Consider the following 19,868-nt stretch of genomic DNA (forward strand, 5'->3'; position numbering starts at 1 on the left):
AAAGCCTATTACGATATGTCAAGTTTGGACCTTTCCGATTTTCACGAGCCGCCTGCAGTCAGGAACATGACGAATGAAGCTGTGCAACAAATTATCACAGATAAACTTGAGCTAAACCATCCCTGCCATAACCAGGCAGTGGAAAGGCATGTACACTTGGTAACTGAAGCTGCTGCAAGCGTTGCAGGTTTTTACAGACGAGATGGCATGATCAGACAAAAAATTAAGTCTCGTATGCTAATGCCGTGCTTCAATACCAAAAATCAATTTAATGTCTGATGAACAATTTGCTGAAATTTGATTTATGATAAATTTAAACTTGGTCGTATAACTTACACGTAATTGAACATTTTTACATCAGCTCACTGTAGTTAAGTGCATTTCTTACAGCAGTTTTCTTCGCTAAGAAAATTGTAAAGTAAGTATTTTCCCAAAGTAGATTAAAGTACAAGTTTGCCCAACGTATTTTTTTCTGCTTTAGAAAAATTTTGCCCATACTTTTACTTCAACACACGAATTTTTGAAGTAATATGCCAAAATTTCACACAAATCTATCTTCACATTTTTCAAATCAAGGAAAAAATTGCTCAAATAATTTCTCAACTTTGCACCTTAGAGCGAACGCTGCATTACAGTTACCATTTTATGATATTCATATTGTTAAATGACAATGAATCTGCTTGATTTTTCACTTCTATGACACATACTAAGCACAAAGATTAACTTAATTTACAAAATCGACCAAATTTGACGTAAATTTACGACTAAAATTACATTATTGCAAAAATGACCACTTTATAGTGCTTTTAGTAAAAATACTTCTCTTAAAAGTAATATAAACTTGTACCTTCTGATGATTTTGAGCCATCAACCGACTTTCTATCGTCTGTGGTTAATGAGATATTATTTTTTTTTATAAAATTGGGGTTTTTCGAATTTAGGGGGGGTGTGCCTGCACCCTCTGGGGGGCACCGACCCAAAATTGTGTTTGAAGGTGTTTTTGGGGTCAACACCGAATTTTGGTAAACTAGACTTTTTGATTTGAAAGAAAAAAATTTTTTCACTCCACCCTATTGTGCATGTGCATGTATTTTCAATTACGACAAAGTTGAGTCACAAGTTCAATTTATTAATTAAGCTGACAACAACTAATTTACACCTATGTAGGTGAAACAGGCTGTTGTGGGCTATCTTCTATTAATAAACTGAACTTAAAATTCAACTTTGTAATAAAGCTCTGGTGTACACTTCACTGACAAGGTCGTTATTTTTTATCATGTACAGTATGTGTAAAGGTTTTATGTATTTTCTCTTTTTCTGTAGTGTATCTTGCAGTGCTTTAAGTTATACATAACTTGTTTTCTTGTTTACAGCTATGACGAGATGGTGATAGAAAAAACCCTAAGAAGTGAAACCCTGAGATAGAATATGCATGGCAAAGCCCCCACAACTGATCAACGTAGCCCCCATTGATGTTAATGCTGCATGCATGTTAATGCAAGTTAATGCTGCATGTTGAAACTTAAAATTTTGCCTTTTGGTAGCTGTTTGGCATTTGTTTAGAATCACTTTGGCATATTTTTTCAATCAGTACCTGGCAACCCTTCCTAGCATGAGTAAGCTAAACATCTGTTTTGAATAGAATGTACTGTGCTATACTACTGTACAGTGTTATTTATTTTCTTCAATAGAACAACTGCTTTCCTGTCTTGTTACGTTCTTTATGTCTGTGGAAGTAGTCAATTCGTCAAACCTCAGACAGTCCTTCAATTCGGCATACGCACCATCACTCATGTATAAAATATCACATCGTTTTGCAATTTTGACAATTGTAAAGACAAACCCGTGATGGAAAGTGAGAAGCCTGAGACCGATGACTCATTACTTCCCCTCACCATTATTTCACAGACTGGGTTTTCAGAAACTAGTAGTATCTGGAGTGCGGGTAGTAGTAATAGTAGCTTTCGGCAACGAAAGGCCCAACTGAAATTAGAGTTGGCTCGACTAAAAAAAGAACAGAATGAAGCACGCCGTCGAGAGGAATAAGAGGTTGTGCTTCTCAGACGAAGTTGCAAAAAGCAGAAAATGATCGCCGCAACAGAGCTGCAGAGGTTGAAGTAGCAATTTTGCAGGAGTTCCCACAGTCTGTGATGTTGGTTTGGACCGTTAATCATTGGGTCGTCTACGAGACGTGACCCCACTCAGGGCACAGCGCTATAATGCTAATGTAAGTTATGGAGAGTAACAACATTATAGTGATACCAGATGCAATAGGGAGCCTGCTGCAGACCATCTTCACCATGCACCCAGGTTCAATTGGAATCCTCATCCAGATTATGAGCAGGATAAACTGTTCTTACCAAAACCAGACATTGGAAAGTTTGAATGCGATCCAATAGATGCTGGACCTTTTGGAACCGTTTCAAATGCCATGTGGCAGGCATCTTCCAAGGAAAAGATGACGTACCTGCTCCAGTACTGCACCAACCACGTTCGTGAACAAATCCTAAAATTTGCAGATAGTAAGCGAGACAATCATAATTGCTACAAGCTCGCCTGGGATGAGCTAAAACGCAGGTACAGGCAACCACATATTATTGCTCAAGCTTGTGAAGAGCCATCGAGAGCTCTACCAATCATCACAGAAATTGATCCTGAACGTTTAGGAAAAATGTCTGTGCTAATGAGACGCTGTTGTGCGTCCCTGGATGGCGTGTCACACTGTCAGGGCTGTCAAGTCTTGATGCTGTCTCCTATACCACTGTTCTTGTAAGTAAGCTACCGCTCTCTATCCGGGAAGAGTGGGTCAGAGCTGCAGTGAAGATTAGTGATGTATTCTGTAATTTCTACTGTACAGCTTTATTAATTTTCTTCAATAGAAAAAACGCTCTCCTGTCTTGTGGAAGTAGTCATTTTGTCAAGCCTCAGCCAGTTCTAAAGTCGGCATACGCGCCGTGACTCGCATACAAAGTATTACAATGTGCATTTAGTAACGAACATCAGAAACAATCTACTGAAAGGTTGAAAATTCGTATTTTCTTAGTTTTTGTTTGATTTGGCAAAAACAACTTCTGATGGACGTTATGTTGTCTGACTTGCATTACGTTCATAAAATCAAAAACTTTCATTCAACACGAAAAACGTTTACAAATTGTTCTACAAAGTGTTAAATCCCTACAACAAACAAAATATTTCTCTAGCCCTTGCTATACTTTCCCAAACAACAATCGCTGCAGCAAAGTGTCATTTGCTTGAGATGATGCAGCTAACTTTTTGAAACTCATCAATATGTTGTGGACCATTGGAACGTTTTGGCTCCAATAAGCTGGGAAATGAAATGATTCCTGATGATGGAAAAATTGACTTTTAGTTTTCCTTATCCAATTGGCTGGAGTCTTGGAGATCATCATAGCATTCTTTGTGCCTCTCCAAGCAGACCAGTGATGCTGTAATTCGTACGTACGCACAAGGAAACTTGTAGAGAGATTTTTTCGTTATCAGTTGATTCTTACAGTAAAATTTCAATCCGACTGACTTGAACGACGTTTTTCACAGTATCGCTTGCCATATGAATGGAAGAAATTTAAATAAAATGAATACACTTTGTCATATCCATCATTGTTGAAGCGAAGCATAAACTTTTGGAAAGAAGATTTAATGAAAGATTTGTCTAATCAAGAGAAGTTTATAGAACTCTTGATTTGTGAAGGTTGCTATGTGGACACTTAAACCAGAGAGTGAGGTGGAGGTAGAATGTACCATTGCTGGATACAAAGAAGTTAAAAAATAGCTTTCCTGCAAAGAATGTAGGCCTAATGCTACTATAACAAGCGAATCAGTTGATCGTCCATATTTTCTACATTTATCACATATGGTGGATTTGTACCGACTGCAGTCTCATATTCATACACCAGCGTCATATTCTGCAGTGCAGTCCAGTGCTCTCACATATTCAACTTTTTACTTTCAAGTTTTAATTTATTCACATTGTGACTGGCAGTACTTGCCATATTTATCTAATGTTGCTTACAACAATTCTCACGTCACAATGGCTTAGCTTGGTATAAATTGATTTGCTTGCGTGGACTCTCTCTTTTCAAATTGAAACAACTTGGTAGATGTGTGCCTTGGCTTGGCGATCTGGGTACATCGCCACGTGTACGGGGTAATCAACAGAGAAATCCTTCTGAAAAGCAACCAGTGTCTGATCAATGTATTCAGATAGTCAGGATGACCTCTAACTTTGTCATCCCCATTGTTAGCCAGCAGAAGATAGTACTCTGTCAATTTCCTTCCGCTGCCTCGTGATTGTAGTCCACTCCAACCTCCTTCTGTCATTGGTGGAACACACCCGTTATCACCTCATCTGTTACAGATTAGTATCTCCTTCTCTCTCTGCATTGGTGTGCAAAAGTGTTGGTTTGAGAAACCTTCATGACAATTTTATTCATCGCCAATCTTTTATTTCTACTTATCAGGGTGCTTTGTGAATGCTATCGTTCTCTCTATACGAAGAAAATAAATGGGGCATCTTTTGTGGATGAAATAAGAATACTATTTGCCAATCATGATCATTATCTTATACAACTATGTACGCGATCTTTCTTTGTCCAAAGAAAAAGCTAAACTAAAATAAAAAATTACAATTTTTTTCGCGATTGCAATAAGATGATTTCGAGCTTTACAACTGCAGATAATAGTTATTGTAAAATTGTAGGCAGTTTGAAGCAAGAGCTTGGATATAAATAAAATCCTGTTTATTGAAAGCTGACTGATTGCTTCCAACAAAACAAGTTTTAAAGCTGTGTTGCAGCACAATGGAACAGTGCGTCGTCTCTTCGTGTAGCTCACGTTAGCAAGAAAAAAAAAAGCGTAAAACAATAGAAGTACTTCTGAAACTCATACTTTACTCTGAGTACATCCAGAAAATCTATGGAAATTAAAAAGTAATATCTCTTATATTAGGATCACAGTTGGGCAAGCACATGTGCTTTTTTCGCATTTCGAAAAGACGCCAGGACAGTAATGACGATGTTGCAAACGTTTGGCCTCCATAGAAAAACTTCACAATTAGAAGGTAGAATATGAAAAGCAAATATTTAGTTTACCCGGAAATAATATGCCTTCAAATTAACTTCTAGATGCAGGTATTAGATACACAACTTTTAAGGAAAATACAAGCATGAGCAGTTCAGGAACATCGTGGAGAACATGCAGAAAACATACGAAAAATGGGAGTGTGCACTGTGACTGTTTCCCACCTAATTTGAGAGACGTGAGTGATGAACAGGGGTAGAGATTACACCAAGATACTGCAGTGATGAAACCGGTATCAAGGCCGATTAAATGCAACCATTATGGGTTATAAAAAAAGTGGCTTATTGGTGCATATCTACCCGTGATGCTACGTTTTAGCATACAAGTAATAGCTTTAGAAATGGTTTAATTTAAGCTGTTTAATTGAATTAAACGTCGCAGCATGTCTAAGTATAAAACTAATTGAACGTTTTTTCATGATTTATATATTATCATTAGGTTGTATCTAATAGTTTATTGGATCCTCAAAAGCACAAATACAAGTCTTACTGGTAAGACAAGCCATTACAGCTGAAAAAGTAGGTCATTTGAAATCTTCTAAGCTAATTTTGGCAAAAAAAAAATTGGAGGTACAAAACTGACAGTATGAGTAAGTAGAACGTAAAACCAGATACGATGAGAAAAAAGAAACCAGGTATTGTGATTCATTGGGCTTAATTGTTATTAATAAAAGACGTTTCAAAAATTTTTAACAGCAAAGTAGCCTAATTATTATGACAGTCAGTCGGTCAAGTAAGTCACTATCAAAATTTTGAAAATAAATTCTTTGCTGCTTGAATAGGCAATTTCGAAAAATTTAAATGACCTGTTAAGAGTAGTGAAGAAATACAATGCAGTTTGAATTTTAAAAAACTCAGTTTTAACTATCAATTCTATCGTGTTTTTAGTTCATTCCTGACGTGATAATTTGCTTAATCTTCACATCCCTAGCACTATTACCTTGCAAGTACTAACAACAACAGAGTTTAAAACTTGGATAGAACGAAATCATTTTCGCGCGTCAAGTCGTTTTGGCGACCTTACAGTGAAGCGACAAAGCCTCCTGAAAGATACTTTCAGAAATGTCCCAACCTTAACCAGAATGATACAATTGGTCAGCTGGTTCGGCCATATCTAAGAGAAAAAAACATGAGAATTTGGACCATACTTCACCAATCAGTGTTATTTTAATGGTTTTCTTGTACTGAACAGTTTCTCGCCATTCAATGTAGACGTCCGAGAATACTTTGTCAGTACTGAGGAAACAGTTTGGCCTGGCATGCACATGTCCCTGCAAACAAATCATAATTTCTTTTTTTACTTGATTGTTATTTTTTTCAAATGGAAACAAGATGGTACTTGAGACATAAAAAAAAACGTATTTTATATAAAAAAATAGAACACAAAATTACGGTTAGTTCATTCATACTCAATGTATGGCGTTATGTCTTCCAGTTTCCACTTTTGACGAGTTTCAAACAAGATATCGAAACGGGCTTCCATGTCCATCGGTAGATCTTCTACTTTAAACAACTTAACAGCGGGTTGGTCAGATGTTCTGTCCACCAAAGCAACGCCCTGCCCAATTACGTTATAATTCTTTACCAAAATTATCTGTCATAAATGAGTGCTTTTAAATACACCATATGCATTTTGAATACCTGAGCTTTTTTCCCACAGAACTTGACAGTGAAGACTTTTAAACACAATATTAGTTCATTTTACTAAGATATAAAAGAGAGTTTATTTCCACATACCTGAAGATACTTTTCGTCAGCGTTCATATCTGTTGGCAAGCTGTCTCTCCAACTTTCTAGAAACTCGGTTAAATTAAATTTTCCAACAGGTTGCAGCAATACTTCAGCACATAGTTGGCAAATCTGCAACAAAAAGGAATCTTGACTCGGTGTAATCGACAAATCGTATCGTTCATGCAGACATAACGCCGACAACTCTATAAGAACACACGTCACTCTATGAACAAACTAATGGCAATATCAAGAAAAAGAAATCGGTTTTGAGATAGATGATTCAGCTGTGCACTTCAGGAATGAATCTAGCGACATCCCATACATAGAATAGTTAATACTACTAATATATCACAAAAATCATCCCCTGCCAAAGGTCAAAATCGGCAACTAAGCTTGTGACAGTGGTACAAAGCCTCTTGCGAGAGCGTCATATTGTCATGAATGAGTTTCTAAGTTCAACAAAAACGTTTCTATTTTTTGGAACAATGAATCAAACTACTGATACATATAAATCATATCTATGATTTGAAAGACCATAAAATCCTTATGTAGGCTTACTTATACAAACCACGAGACTATATGATAAAAACACTATATCGTGAGAAGTACACTATTTGCTGTTTCACAGTAACAAATATACTCCAATGATTAAAACATTACGTTTTTTGTATTAACTCAGCAAATTTAGCTAAATCACATAAAAAATCATAAAAGGCAGGCCAGATACTTTTCTTTCATCCAACTTGCAAAACTGTATCCCTTCCTCTGAGGTATACAATGATCCGTATGCGTTGAGCAAGTGCTTCACAATGAAACTAGAAATTCAACAACGTACTTTATAACAACCAGATTGTACAAGAAAAATATATTTCACCTAAGCACCGCAAAGTGATTTTCATAAAGGTGGAACAAAGCAAAACTGCATTTAAGCATGGTTTAAGATATGGCAAGCAATATAACAATAATGTTTTACACACATACTTGGCCAAAGTGCTTGTTACTACAATCCGTTCTTAAAAAGAACAACACACCAGTATTCTTAAGATGGGACGTTTTGAAGCACTTGCAAGGGTTTACCGAGGTATAAGAGTTTCAGACGTTTAGTTGAAACAAAATATTAATGTTAAACAAAATAAAAAAACACCACATAAATATTTGAAGAGTTAATTGGTGGTACAAAACATGAAAATAGCGAATAGAAGATTACACATAGCCCGAAGTTGCAGATTTTCATCTAACTTTCTTTAGGAGCTATCATCAGAATAAAATAAGCCTTGAAGTGGTGAAGTATAAGAAGATAGAAATAAAAAAAAAATTAATGCTTCACCACTTTTAGGCTTATTTTATTCTGACGATAGCTCCTGAAGAGAGTCAGACGAAAACTTGCAGCTTCGAGCTAACATGAGCACTTTCTACTCGCAATTTTCGATAAATATTTATAGTGCAACAGTGTAATAGAAGAGGGGTCATTGACGTACTGTTCATGTGCATTGCGCAATGACTATTTGAGACATAAGCACTCATATTTATGCATATAGTATTTCTTTACAAAAATTTTTATACAATAAATAGTTGTTGATGTTTAGTGTAGCACTTCAATCTTATTTCATCAAAATGTGGGTTTCATATTGTTCTATGCAAATGGCCATGTGTTGGTCACAGAGTGCACTTCTTTTGCCTATGGTTAAAATTAGACTAAACGAAATTTAGAATTTGAGCCAGTTTTTTTTATGGTATACTGGGGCAGCACAGTGCTCACAATCCTGATTGACTTACTCAGGCACTAATTCCCCGCTATCATTGATCTTGGAACACATCTCAGCAACAGGAACTTTTAAATAACTCCAAGATTCTGCATCAGTCAGACGAAATATTTCTTCCATGCACTCGCAAATGTATTCAAAATCCAACAAGCGCCATTTTCCTGACAAAGCAATGATCGCACATACATAACAATATATTGGGTCATTCCATTATAATTCAACAAGTGAAGGCAACCCGCCCCTCTTGGAATTTTTTTGTTTCTAAATATGTTGATGTGCATGAAATTCTGAATGCAACAAAAAAAAATTATGAAAATTGATCAACCGGTTCACTAGATATGCCATTTTGAAATTTGTTGATCACTTGGTGGCGCTGAAGAGCTCTCAAACATAAAAATGTCATTTGTTGCGCCCCCTGATGATAGAGAGGTGATCAAACATTCGATTTCACTATTTTTAAGGGTGAGGATTCCAAAAATGCAAGTGTTTTCTGTGTATTACTATCACAAAAAAAGTTATAGCAACTTCTATTGTTTTTAGGTGGTCGCAAAAAGACGCCCAAAAAGCCTTGTGGGAATCCACGTAGAGTGAAAATTTTTTTTTTGTAAGATAATCAAGGATGTATTTTATTATAAAAAAGAAAAAAATTAGGTGTTTTTTGTTATTTTTTTTTTTAATTTAATTTTAAAGTAAAGTATGGTTTTCACAGAATTTGTCCATTTCCAAGCCTTACATTGTTGTTCTTGTGTCATGTAATAATAGGCACACCAATGACATCATAATGGTTATTATTTCTTAACAATCAGCCTGTTAGTTGAGGTTCAAAATGGCTGCTCTTTTAAACCTGACTGCTTCCCTATTGTGTTTTCTATCTGAGAACACCCTGTGTAGGTTAGTTAGTGGGTGTTGTGAGTAGAAGGTATTGAGATGGAGGACTGCACTGTTGGAAAAAAAAGTAGTAGTACTTGTCATTTGAAATGGTATAGCCGTAAGGACAGCTACATAGCTTTGTCTGACCTTTCTGAAACTGAAACAAAGTTAGCTCTATGGAGATCTGGGATTGAACTTGAAAAAGAGGAACTGCCAATGTCAACAATTTGCAATCATCATTTGCTTATTAAATAAAGTAAACAATATCACACCAAACAACAAAACATTTTATTTAAAAACACACAAAACATTTTATTTAAAATGTTTTGTCACACCGTGCATCCCAGTGGATCATCAGTTGAATTATAGGAAAATTTGATGAAAAGTTTAGGAACGAAGCTTTGTTTTGGAATATCATTTGCTTAGCCTACTTTCTGAAAAAATACTCGAATCATTAAATATTGATTTCAAATGACAAGTATAATACTACTACTTTTTTTCCAACAGTGCAACCCTCCATCTCAATACCTTCTACTCACAACACCCACTAACTAACCTACACAAGGTGTTCTTAGACAGAAAACACGATAGGGAAGCAGTCAGGTTTAAAAGAGCAGCCATTTTGAACCTCAACTAACAGGCTGATTGTTAAGAAATAATAACCATTATGATGTCATTGGTGTGCCTATTATTACATGACACAAGAACAACAATGTAAGGCTTGGAAATGGACAAATTCTGTAAAAACCATACTTTACTTTAAAATTAAATTTAAAAAAAAATAACAAAAAACACCTCTAATTTTTTTCTTTTTTATAATAAAATACATCTTTGATTATCTTACAAAAAAAAAATTTTCACTCTACGTGGATTCCCACAAGGCTTTTTGGGCGTCTTTTTGCGACCACCTAAAAACAATAGAAGTTGCTATAACTTTTTTTGTGATAGTAATACACAGAAAACACTTGCGTTTTTGGAATCCTCATCCTTAAAAATAGTGAAATCGAATGTTTGATCACCTCTCTATCATCAGGGGGCGCAACAAATGACATTTTTATGTTTGAGAACTCATCAGCGCCACCAAGTGATCAACAAATTTCAAAATGGCATATCTAGTGAACCGGTTGATCAATTTTCATAATTTTTTTTTTGTTGCATTCAGAATTTTATGCACATCAACATATTTAAAAACAAAATAATTCCAAGAGGGGCGGGTTGACTTTTTGAAGAAAATCTGTTGAATTATAATGGAATGACTCTATTATGAATTTTAATATCTGGCAACACTGAGCAAACAAAACAGAACCTGTGCTGCATGCATTTGTTTGTTGGCCTGCTAAACAAAACAACTTCACCATGATACTTTTGAGCATTTAACTTTTTTGTACCAAAACAAAACTTTTCCAAAATATCACTACACTATGGTCTTCTCAATTCTCATACTGCAAGATCACAATTCAACGTTTAACATTTTGTAATGCAACTGATAGTTTGTTTTATGCAAAGTCACCCGAAGTACTATAAAGTATATATATAATTACTGAAAATTGCAAAAAGTGCTCAAAGCACAAATACCGTATTTAAAAAAAAGCATTTGTGTTTTTTTCCATGTGAAACTTGTTTGCATTAGTTATTACAGTTTCGTGTCAAACTCCTTTTTATGTATATAATAAAATTTAGTTTTGTTCAAATGAACTTGTATTGAAAATGCAAAGCAAAAAAGTCAACAAGAGTATTCTTACCATCAATATAGCAACAATTAAACTTGTTGAGGCATTCCATGAGTTCAACTTCACTTGCTTGAACAATATTCTTCAAATCCGCCAAGGAATACTGCCAAATATCACATTGTCATAAGAAATCAAAAAAACCTTCTTGCAAATGTGAGATGTATTCAAAAAAACTATGTGAACAAAATTAAATAAATTAGAGACATAGCCTAGTAACCCTGAATAAGAAAAAAAGTGGATGCACCATTGCACCAACAGAAAGATCATCAACCCATTAATCAATTTATACCGCAGACTAAATGTTTTTAGTATGCTCTAACCATAATCTGGAGTTTAGAATCAATGATTACTGATTCACATATGATCCACAAAACGTTTCGATAAGTTTTTGCATAAATATGAAACCATATTACAGAAACACTAACTAGCATTTCTTACCTTGTCTTCTTCCTTACTATGATGTTCTTGTTCACGCCCTTTGTAAGGTGCTATACTAAGCAGACTGCGCAGTCTTGATATCAGAGGATGAATTCTTTTCAATTCCAAATAATTAGACTTCCACCCAACCGCCTAATGCAATAGACTACCATTGAAAACATGAAAACTCATAGAGCTTGATTTTCTTGAAAAATTGATATTAACTTTTGATGACCAAGGGTTTTTACATTCATTTTGTGACTATTATATTGTACTGCATCATAATTTGTAAGTAATTATCAAATAAAACATAGCCTAGAATAATTTGCACATAGAAACGTGTAAGGAAAGTTTGTCAAGAAAAGCATACTGGTATGCAAGAAGCCGTTGAAACAATTTTCGTTAATATTGCTGCAAAACTACCAACTTGCTTGAATAAATTGAACAGTATAGGCTATAAACTCTATTCTTACTTTCTTGCTAACACAGTTAATTGGTTCTTCTCCTGATATTTGCTTGTCCGTATAAGGTGAAAATTCAGCCTTCTTTACCATACAGTCATCAAGAAGAATGAGAGTGTTTGAAGTATAAGCGTTTTTTATATCGTATGTCGCATCTTCAGTGCACAAAACTGCGGAGTCATCTTCATTTCCTCGAATTACTAAACTGAAACATTAAGAAACATTTTAAAATAATTACAATCATACATCAACACTGACTTGTTACATGCACATACGATACCAAAGTACATGTCCAATTTAATTAATCAGAAGTACAGCTGAAGTAGTGATGTACATTGTACAATCTAACCCAACACATTTGCGAAATCATATTATTTCTGGAGATTTGTGTAGCATTGAATTGAAGAGAAGAACAGACGACCTTGATCACTGATCAATGGAGAAAAAAGATTTTGAGCAAAACGAGCTTATCTTCGCAACAGCAAGAAAAAGCGTTGCAAAATAATAATAAAAAATTCATTTGACTGCATAGAACCAAATCCACCTGCTTCCAAGTTCAATGCATTTCAAAACATCTTTATCCAACTCCATCAAGGTAAACCCTTGATCCGACGAGTTTTCTCCGAACTTCAACCTTTGACACGGTTGAACCAGATCATTCAAGTCAAGCTTTGCCAACTCAATTCTAGCTCTACAATTGTCAGAATCTCTACTGCTTTCTGTCATGTTTGACAAAGCCTGTTTTCCACTTAGAATAAATACAACAAACCATATTAAATAATAGATGGTGATGATGGTTAGAAATTAGAATTTTAAATTTCTTAACAATGCAAACCACTAAATATATATTATACTTGTCAAAACACAATGTTACATCACAACTACTAACCAAGCAAGCAAGAAAGAGGTGATAATAAACAACAATCAATGACTCATATCAAAAGTACACATAATATTATTATTCAAATTGGGAGTTGATCACACATCACATCATTGCCTTAAGGTCAAGAAAAAGAGTAATAACTAAAGACAAACCAGATTATGTTGTCATTTGTACAGCCCAATTGTATTAAGTATATATAATAGATTGAAGTATTCGCAGTTAACTGTAATTGCCCACTTGTATGCAACAAACGATAAATTAAATCAGACAAAAAAATCTTGCAAGTTTTAAAAATGCAAATGTCTGTTGTTATTTCAGATGCAGTTGGTCAATTTCTCTGGTAAGGGTGTAATGCTGCATTGCACATGTTTCAATTTGTTCTATGTTGATTTTTGCATAGTTTGAACGTTATTACAGCTGGTTAATGGTTATCTGAGAGTATACCGGTACAGAATGAACACTGAACAGGTATATATTGTATAAACAACACCATAATGTCATATTGATATATACATAATAGATACTGTCACAAAAGTTCTGCAGAAAAAACCTTAACATTACAAGACTAAAAAACGAAAATGACAAGATAAAACATTAATCAATCATTTGAATAATGTTATAATAATAGTAACAAAATTTATATATATATCGCGATCCACATCCACAGTACAAACTTTGCTCCTGGGCGCTGTACATGACAATGGTGATAATCTAAAATTTAGAGAACACACAAATTTCAATCCATATGATAAAACAACATGCAAAACCATTTTTTTAATTGATTTGAAATTACTGGAAGAAAATCAACTCTTGAGACACATACATTAATCACATACGTGCATTCGTGCAACTTCACTTGTTCCTTTAAGAACATATTTTATCAGTCTTCAGGCCATTAAAGAAATGATCTTTCAAGTATATAACACATCATTGTTTGGTGTATATAATCACATATCTGTAGTCTATAAAAGTGAAAACAGATAATCCACCGGCGATTGAATGATGATAGAAATACAGGAGAGACATTGCCGACCATCGAGCGCCGGTGACTTAAAACCTACAAGCGCCAAGATAATTACTATAATACAGTAGCAATAGAACATCACCTTTGAAAGGAATTCCGTCTAATAGCCTACAACATAAAATCATCAGGCGGTAATCGATTATTGACACAAATCAACTTGCAGCAATTTCAACACCATTAACATGTTTAAACTAAGGAACTGTATATATAACTGTTCCCCTACCTGAATAGGCTATCCAAAGCTATCAAAAAATGCAATGAAAATAATCATAAACGCTGACATTTAGCAAACCTGCCAGTATCCATTATCCAATGCATCACTAATATACAAAACAGTATCATTGCAGCATGTGTGCTATTCTTTAAAAAGACCACAAAATTTCACTAAACCTAACTGATTGTTAGTTGGTGTATTTGTTGTTTTTGGGATGCAGCTAAACTTTCCATAAAGCATCAATTTCAAGAATTAGTCACAATCGGCAATCTTGTAATTATTAAAATATAGAACCTACGACTTTTAGGCTCAGATATGTCGGAATGGCCCGTTTCGGTGAGTCCGTTTCGGTGAGTCCGATTCGGTGAGTCCGATTCGGTGAGTCCGATTCGGTGAGTCCGATTCGGTGAGTCCGATTCGGTGAGTCCGATCCCTATTCGGTGATTTTTTCAATTTTTTTTATATTATTGAGTACCGTAGCCTAATTATCATTGCCGTTTTAGGGTTAGGGGTTAGGAGTTAGGGTAAGGGGTTAGAGGTTAGAAACTCACCGAATCGGACTCACCGAATAGTAGCATACCCCAGATATGTAAACTCATACACAACAAGCACCCATAGAAAACTGTATTTTATTGGGTGTTTACAATTCATTAAGATTTTTCTTGGAATTTTTTTTGCGTTTTCATGCAATAAAACCATTGATAGGTTCAGCAGTATGTAATTACCGTAATAGTTTTCATATGCAGGCCTCTAAGCTCAAGGCAGCCATGGCCGCCGAGAAGTATCGCGTCAGTAGGCCATATTTGGTCACCGGCTTTCACAAACCAACACAAACATTTTTTCTTACTGTTGTCCGAGTTTGAAACTTTTTTCTCCACTCACGCTCGTATGTGAAACTTTGTTTTACTTACTCACATTAGCAACATTTTTTGACAAATAAGGCAAATTCTCTCACGCCGACGAGAAATATTGCTAATAAATTTTTACAATAAGTCTGAACGCTGATAGTTTATAAAAACTCGAAGATAAGTTCTACATCTACTTGGGATGCAGTGCATTAGAATACAACTGCAAATATGTTCAGAGCCTTGTTTGCGCTGTTCTTACCTGAGTGAACACAAAAACACAATATCAATTATATACCAGATTTTTAAAAGCAATAATTTTTAAATGGATGCTTTACTTTGGCTGCCAGGCACAGGAGCTTAGAGGCCCGACATATCATGCTGGTACCATTAAACACAGTTTACTCAAAATAGCATTTAAACTGCTCAGTGCCACAAGAAAACAGTGGTAGAACCACAACGAGAAGACGCCTACCCTACCATCTTTGTATGGGTCTCAGAAAATACGTCTTTCGGCTTAATAAAGTAGAAGAACAAACATTAAAACTTACAACAGCTACCGGTACCAAACCAATAATTTTACCACATGCATAACCACTTGAGAAAATATTTAGCATGGTTAACCAAACATTGAATTGTGTAGTGTTTCCACACGTTGCTCTCGTTCTTTTTCCTTGACCTTTTCTAACTTATATGATTCATAACTCGGATCATCAGTTTTTAGTTCAAGTCGACACAACGGACAGGAATTTGTTCGTTTTAGCCAAGGTAAAAGGCAGTCACTGTGGAAAAAATGTTTGCAAGGCATTTCAACAATTGCATCATCACCACTATCAAACAATATTAAACAGACAGAACATTTATGGTTTTCTTTTGTGTCCATGTCTCTCATAGAATGACGAGGCAACTCATTTACAACTGAAATTGATGCAGGAGGAGCTAATCTTTCTCCATGAGGAAGAAACTGTTCAAACTCGGTTGTCTCTAGTTCTTCACTGCTTTGAAGCATTGAACGCAGCATCAGTATGAAATCCATTCTGCGTGTAATTTGTTCTGCAGACTCAGGTTCACAATCATGTTCATCGAAATAAGAAGACATAGTGAACCAAGTTCGACTTGTGTCAATGGAAATTCAAAAATCAAGGAACTCCACTGGTTAACATAAACTGGCAATTAATGCAGAATTGAACTTAAATAACACCAAAACAACCCTGCAATACACTGCACAAACAAATATTACTTTCTAATCTCATCATCTGTCTTCATTCTTCAAACATGCTTTTAAACTATAAGCTTAAAAATATGGTGATATGTGATTGTTTGTGAGAATTTTCATTCTTAAACTAAAAAAAAAAAATTCTTGGACTGAGAAAGCTTGATTGATAACTTAATTTTGGTAGTTTTGTATACTGGCAGAGGTTTGAACTCCTCATCAGTCTGATTACCAAGAATGACAGAGTGAAGCTTTTGTTTGTTGAAGTGTTGTCTGCAAATCATTCCATCCACTAGGTGCCACTGAATGAAACGCATTCCAGACTAATATCTGAAACACATAGCTGTTGCTCAACGCACACTTCTAACAATTGAAACCAGTGCAGGCCTTAAAACTCGTTTTTTTCGGCAGCCATCGTGGCCTACTGAGAGCTCCTTCTCGGCGGCCAAATCTGAGTGCTTGGAGGCCAAAATACAAATATCGATAGCACAAGTAAATAGAATTAAACTTGCAACAATGCCAAAATGATCACTTAGTGTCGTTGAAGTCTGGGCGACGTCCTGCTGTAGAATCGTTGTACCATGCAATAACTGCTTTATCGGGATTGTAATCCGGTATTGCGAGACCATCTAACAACACTATTTAAATTGTTTCAACTGCATACCGCCTTTCATAAAACCTGACCATTTATATCTTTATGATGTCACCGTGACCATTGAGGGTGTAAAGTCACTAACCCACAGCGGAAACATTTTTCAACTCTGAAGACACGTGTTTTCCCCTCGGATGTCAACTAACCTACCCAGACAACAAAATCCGTCATTTTTACATTGATTCTACGTTTGCAGTCGTTAAATCAGGATAAAAATGACGAATTTTGTTATCTGGGTAGTTCTCCTTTTGAACACGTTCTCCTTTTTAACAACGACATAAACATGACAATATTGCCAGGCGATGTAAATTAGCACTTCGGATTAACACTTTGTTAAAATAAACGTCGGGAATTACAAACAAGACTTATAGCTGGTGATCGCAGCTGGATATTTTCCATGCAATAGCAAAAGTTTACAACAACAGTGGTGATTATGACGCACTGACCTAATTCTGCGTCACTCTTTGATACTAGATATTTTTGACAGTTAATCCACGATCATTTTACTGCGAAATTAAATAATTAGCTAAAAGAAACCGGCGGCCAAATTGGCCTACTGAGGAGGTAGCACCGGCGGTCATTCAAGCACTACTTAGCGGCCATGGCCGCGATGACCGCCGGCTGCTTTAAGGCTTGCAGTGTTGCTTGATGTTGCATCATTTCTGGGTACAATGTTAAGCACTTAACCAAATGAGCTACCGGTACGGTACCGTATTGAATTGGACAAGATATATATATGTAAAATGTAGTAAATACTTCAATAAATACTTCATACTTCAATATTTTCAATACTGAAAAATTGGGTGCTACAATCATATAAACAAATTGCATGAAAAGACATATAGAAATCAATCAATCATTTTATTTTCCGTCATTAACAAAAAGATACTAACTACAAAAATCGACATAGACCTATCAGCACGTTAATGAATGGGAAAAGGTGGCAAAACCTTGAAAGGTTTAAAATGTGCCTGAATGGAAAATCATGTAGTAGGCTACCGGTATATCGGTATCAGTAGTTAGCACGACAACAAAACCCAAAAAACAAATAGCAAAAAATAAAACAAAAACAGAGAGAAGCACACATGTAGTTATGAATGACAGAGCCAGGTAACGAAAAGTGTTGAGGATTGAATTTACCAGTTCCAATATTGATGTGGATGAGCAGTCATAAAAATAATAATAGGATGGAGAAAAAAAAAACGGACATAAAAGAAACCCATCCCATCATAACATAATGCACTAATTGTACCATGTTTACATTGCATTGTAGTCTAGCCGCAACAGCTCAATCAATAAGCCCCTTTGCAGACAAACAGACCGCAAGATTAAGCAACTACGGTATGCTGTAGCCCAGTGGTTCTTAACCTTTTTTCTATCAAGCCCCCCTTCAATAATGGTCATGTGCCTCGCGTCCCACTAGATTTTAAATAAACATCATACCAAAAAAATTGTATTTTTGTCTGTTTATTGTACACATCAGAGATACTTGACACTGCTTCTCAGCGACTAGATTTTTAATGCGAGGTTTAACTCCAGAGAGTGAACAACGTAAGTCTCCTTCAACCAGTAAATGAAACTGTAAAAAAGCAATTTGAACAAAAAAGTAAAAATGAAGCAGTGTCAAGAAAATTTGATAAATGTGATTAGAAGGAGTTCAGCGCAAAATAGTTTTGTAAAGTTCTGGTCTAACTAATAAAGCAAGAATTACTGAATATATACAATATAAAATAAGATAAAATACAAAATATGACGAACAGCATAGGTCCTAGGACATTACAGTAATTTAAAAAAAATTGAAATTGTTGTAGAGCTCGTGCCCCCCCTGAGGGATGCTTCACGCCCCCCTGGGGGGGCGCGCCTCCCCGGTTAAGAACCACTGCTGTAGCCTAACTTTTCAGATGTCCATTCTCATCCATTCCATCACCCACCAGGACAAGAAACAATAACTTAAACTGGATATCAAACCTCAATCGTCTTAGGCTACTGTGTGATGTGCAGTCTAACCATAGAAAGAGCTCAACACCTGCTCTCCTGGGCTACATTGAAACGGGCTTTTGCCTGAGGATGGGTTTCTTTTATGTCCGATTTTCTTTCTCCATCCTATTATTATTATTACCGTATTATTATTAGGCAGTGGCTATTTGACCGGCTCCGGTCTTTGAATCTGAAACACTATTTGACCGCTCATGACGTCACTACATAAGCGCTTTTTTCTTTTTCTCTTTCAAAGCAACAGACGAGAAGTGCCGATATAAGTTCTAACTTCAACACGTATTCTTCAACTCAGTCCGTGGCGCGTGCGATACGTTTCCGGCTGCCAATCTAGAGGGGATGAGTTCGATACTATCCGGAAGCATTCTTTTTTTTTATCTAAATTTTGACCCGAAGCGCATTTTTGTGGTCAATTTTTAATTTGAGTAGCCTACAGTCCAAGTTAGTTAATAGTTCTCAAGTATAGTTCTCAAGTTAGTTATATACGGTACGGTACAATACTTCTTTTAAAAGAAATGATAATGGTAAAACCATTTTTTAAAGAAGTATTGTATATAACTAACTTGAGAGAAAAATGTAGGGTCGTTCGGCAACACACGTTCACTTATGACGATCGGAAAATTAGCAAGAGAAATTCTCAAATTCCAGCAAATTAAAAAAACTCTAACATTATTACTCACATTTGAAAAGACATAAAAAATGGGCTGTAGGCTACTCAAATTAAAAAGGCAGTGGCTATTTGACCGGCTCCGGTCTTTGAATCTGAAACACTATTTGACCGGTCATGACGTCACTGCATAAGCGCTTTTTTCTTTTTCTCTTTCAAAGCAACAGACGAGAAGTGCCGATATAAGTTTTAACTTCAACACGTATTCTTCAACTCAGTCCGTGGCGCGTGCGATACGTCTCCGGCTGCCAATCTAGAGGGGATGAGTTCGATACCATCCGGAAGCATTGTTTTTTTCATTTTTTTT

The 19,868-nt window shown here is 35.7% G+C and overlaps 2 protein-coding genes across 2 annotated transcripts; both read right to left on the minus strand.

Moving 5' to 3' along the window:
* Positions 1–4,426: 4,426 nt before the first annotated feature.
* LOC145767284 (sister chromatid cohesion protein DCC1-like) lies at positions 4,427–12,811 on the minus strand. The gene is made up of 9 exons (XM_082579074.1): positions 12,613–12,811; positions 12,081–12,273; positions 11,629–11,760; positions 11,203–11,293; positions 8,604–8,751; positions 7,555–7,642; positions 6,834–6,956; positions 6,506–6,654; positions 4,427–6,367 (listed from the first exon to the last, which is right to left on the minus strand). The coding sequence occupies exons 1-9, from the start codon at positions 12,792–12,794 to the stop codon at positions 6,259–6,261; spliced, it is 1,215 nt and encodes a 404-aa protein (XP_082435200.1). The 5' UTR covers positions 12,795–12,811; the 3' UTR covers positions 4,427–6,258.
* A 5-nt stretch (positions 12,812–12,816) lies between these two features.
* On the minus strand, positions 12,817–16,229 carry LOC145767285 (E3 ubiquitin-protein ligase RNF181-like). Its single transcript, XM_082579075.1, has one exon. It carries the CDS (start codon positions 16,131–16,133, stop codon positions 15,654–15,656), a length of 480 nt encoding a protein of 159 aa, XP_082435201.1. The 5' UTR covers positions 16,134–16,229; the 3' UTR covers positions 12,817–15,653.
* Between the last annotated feature and the right edge of the window lie 3,639 nt (positions 16,230–19,868).

The sequence above is a fragment of the Aplidium turbinatum genome, chromosome 3, assembly GCF_918807975.1.
Source record: "Aplidium turbinatum chromosome 3, kaAplTurb1.1, whole genome shotgun sequence".
Taxonomy (NCBI): Eukaryota; Metazoa; Chordata; class Ascidiacea; order Aplousobranchia; family Polyclinidae; genus Aplidium; species Aplidium turbinatum.

Coding starts and splice junctions, on each gene's coding strand:
- LOC145767284 (XM_082579074.1), bottom strand. CDS start 12,794: ATGACAGAAAGCAGTAGAGATTCTGACAATTGTAGAGCTAGAATTGAG. Junction 12,274..12,612: donor TGCATTGAACTTGGAAGCAG/GTGGATTTGGTT, acceptor TTAATGTTTCAG/TTTAGTAATTCGAGGAAATG. Junction 7,643..8,603: donor AGCGGGGAATTAGTGCCTGA/GTAAGTCAATCA, acceptor TTGAATTTCTAG/TTTCATTGTGAAGCACTTGC.
- LOC145767285 (XM_082579075.1), bottom strand. CDS start 16,133: ATGTCTTCTTATTTCGATGAACATGATTGTGAACCTGAGTCTGCAGAA.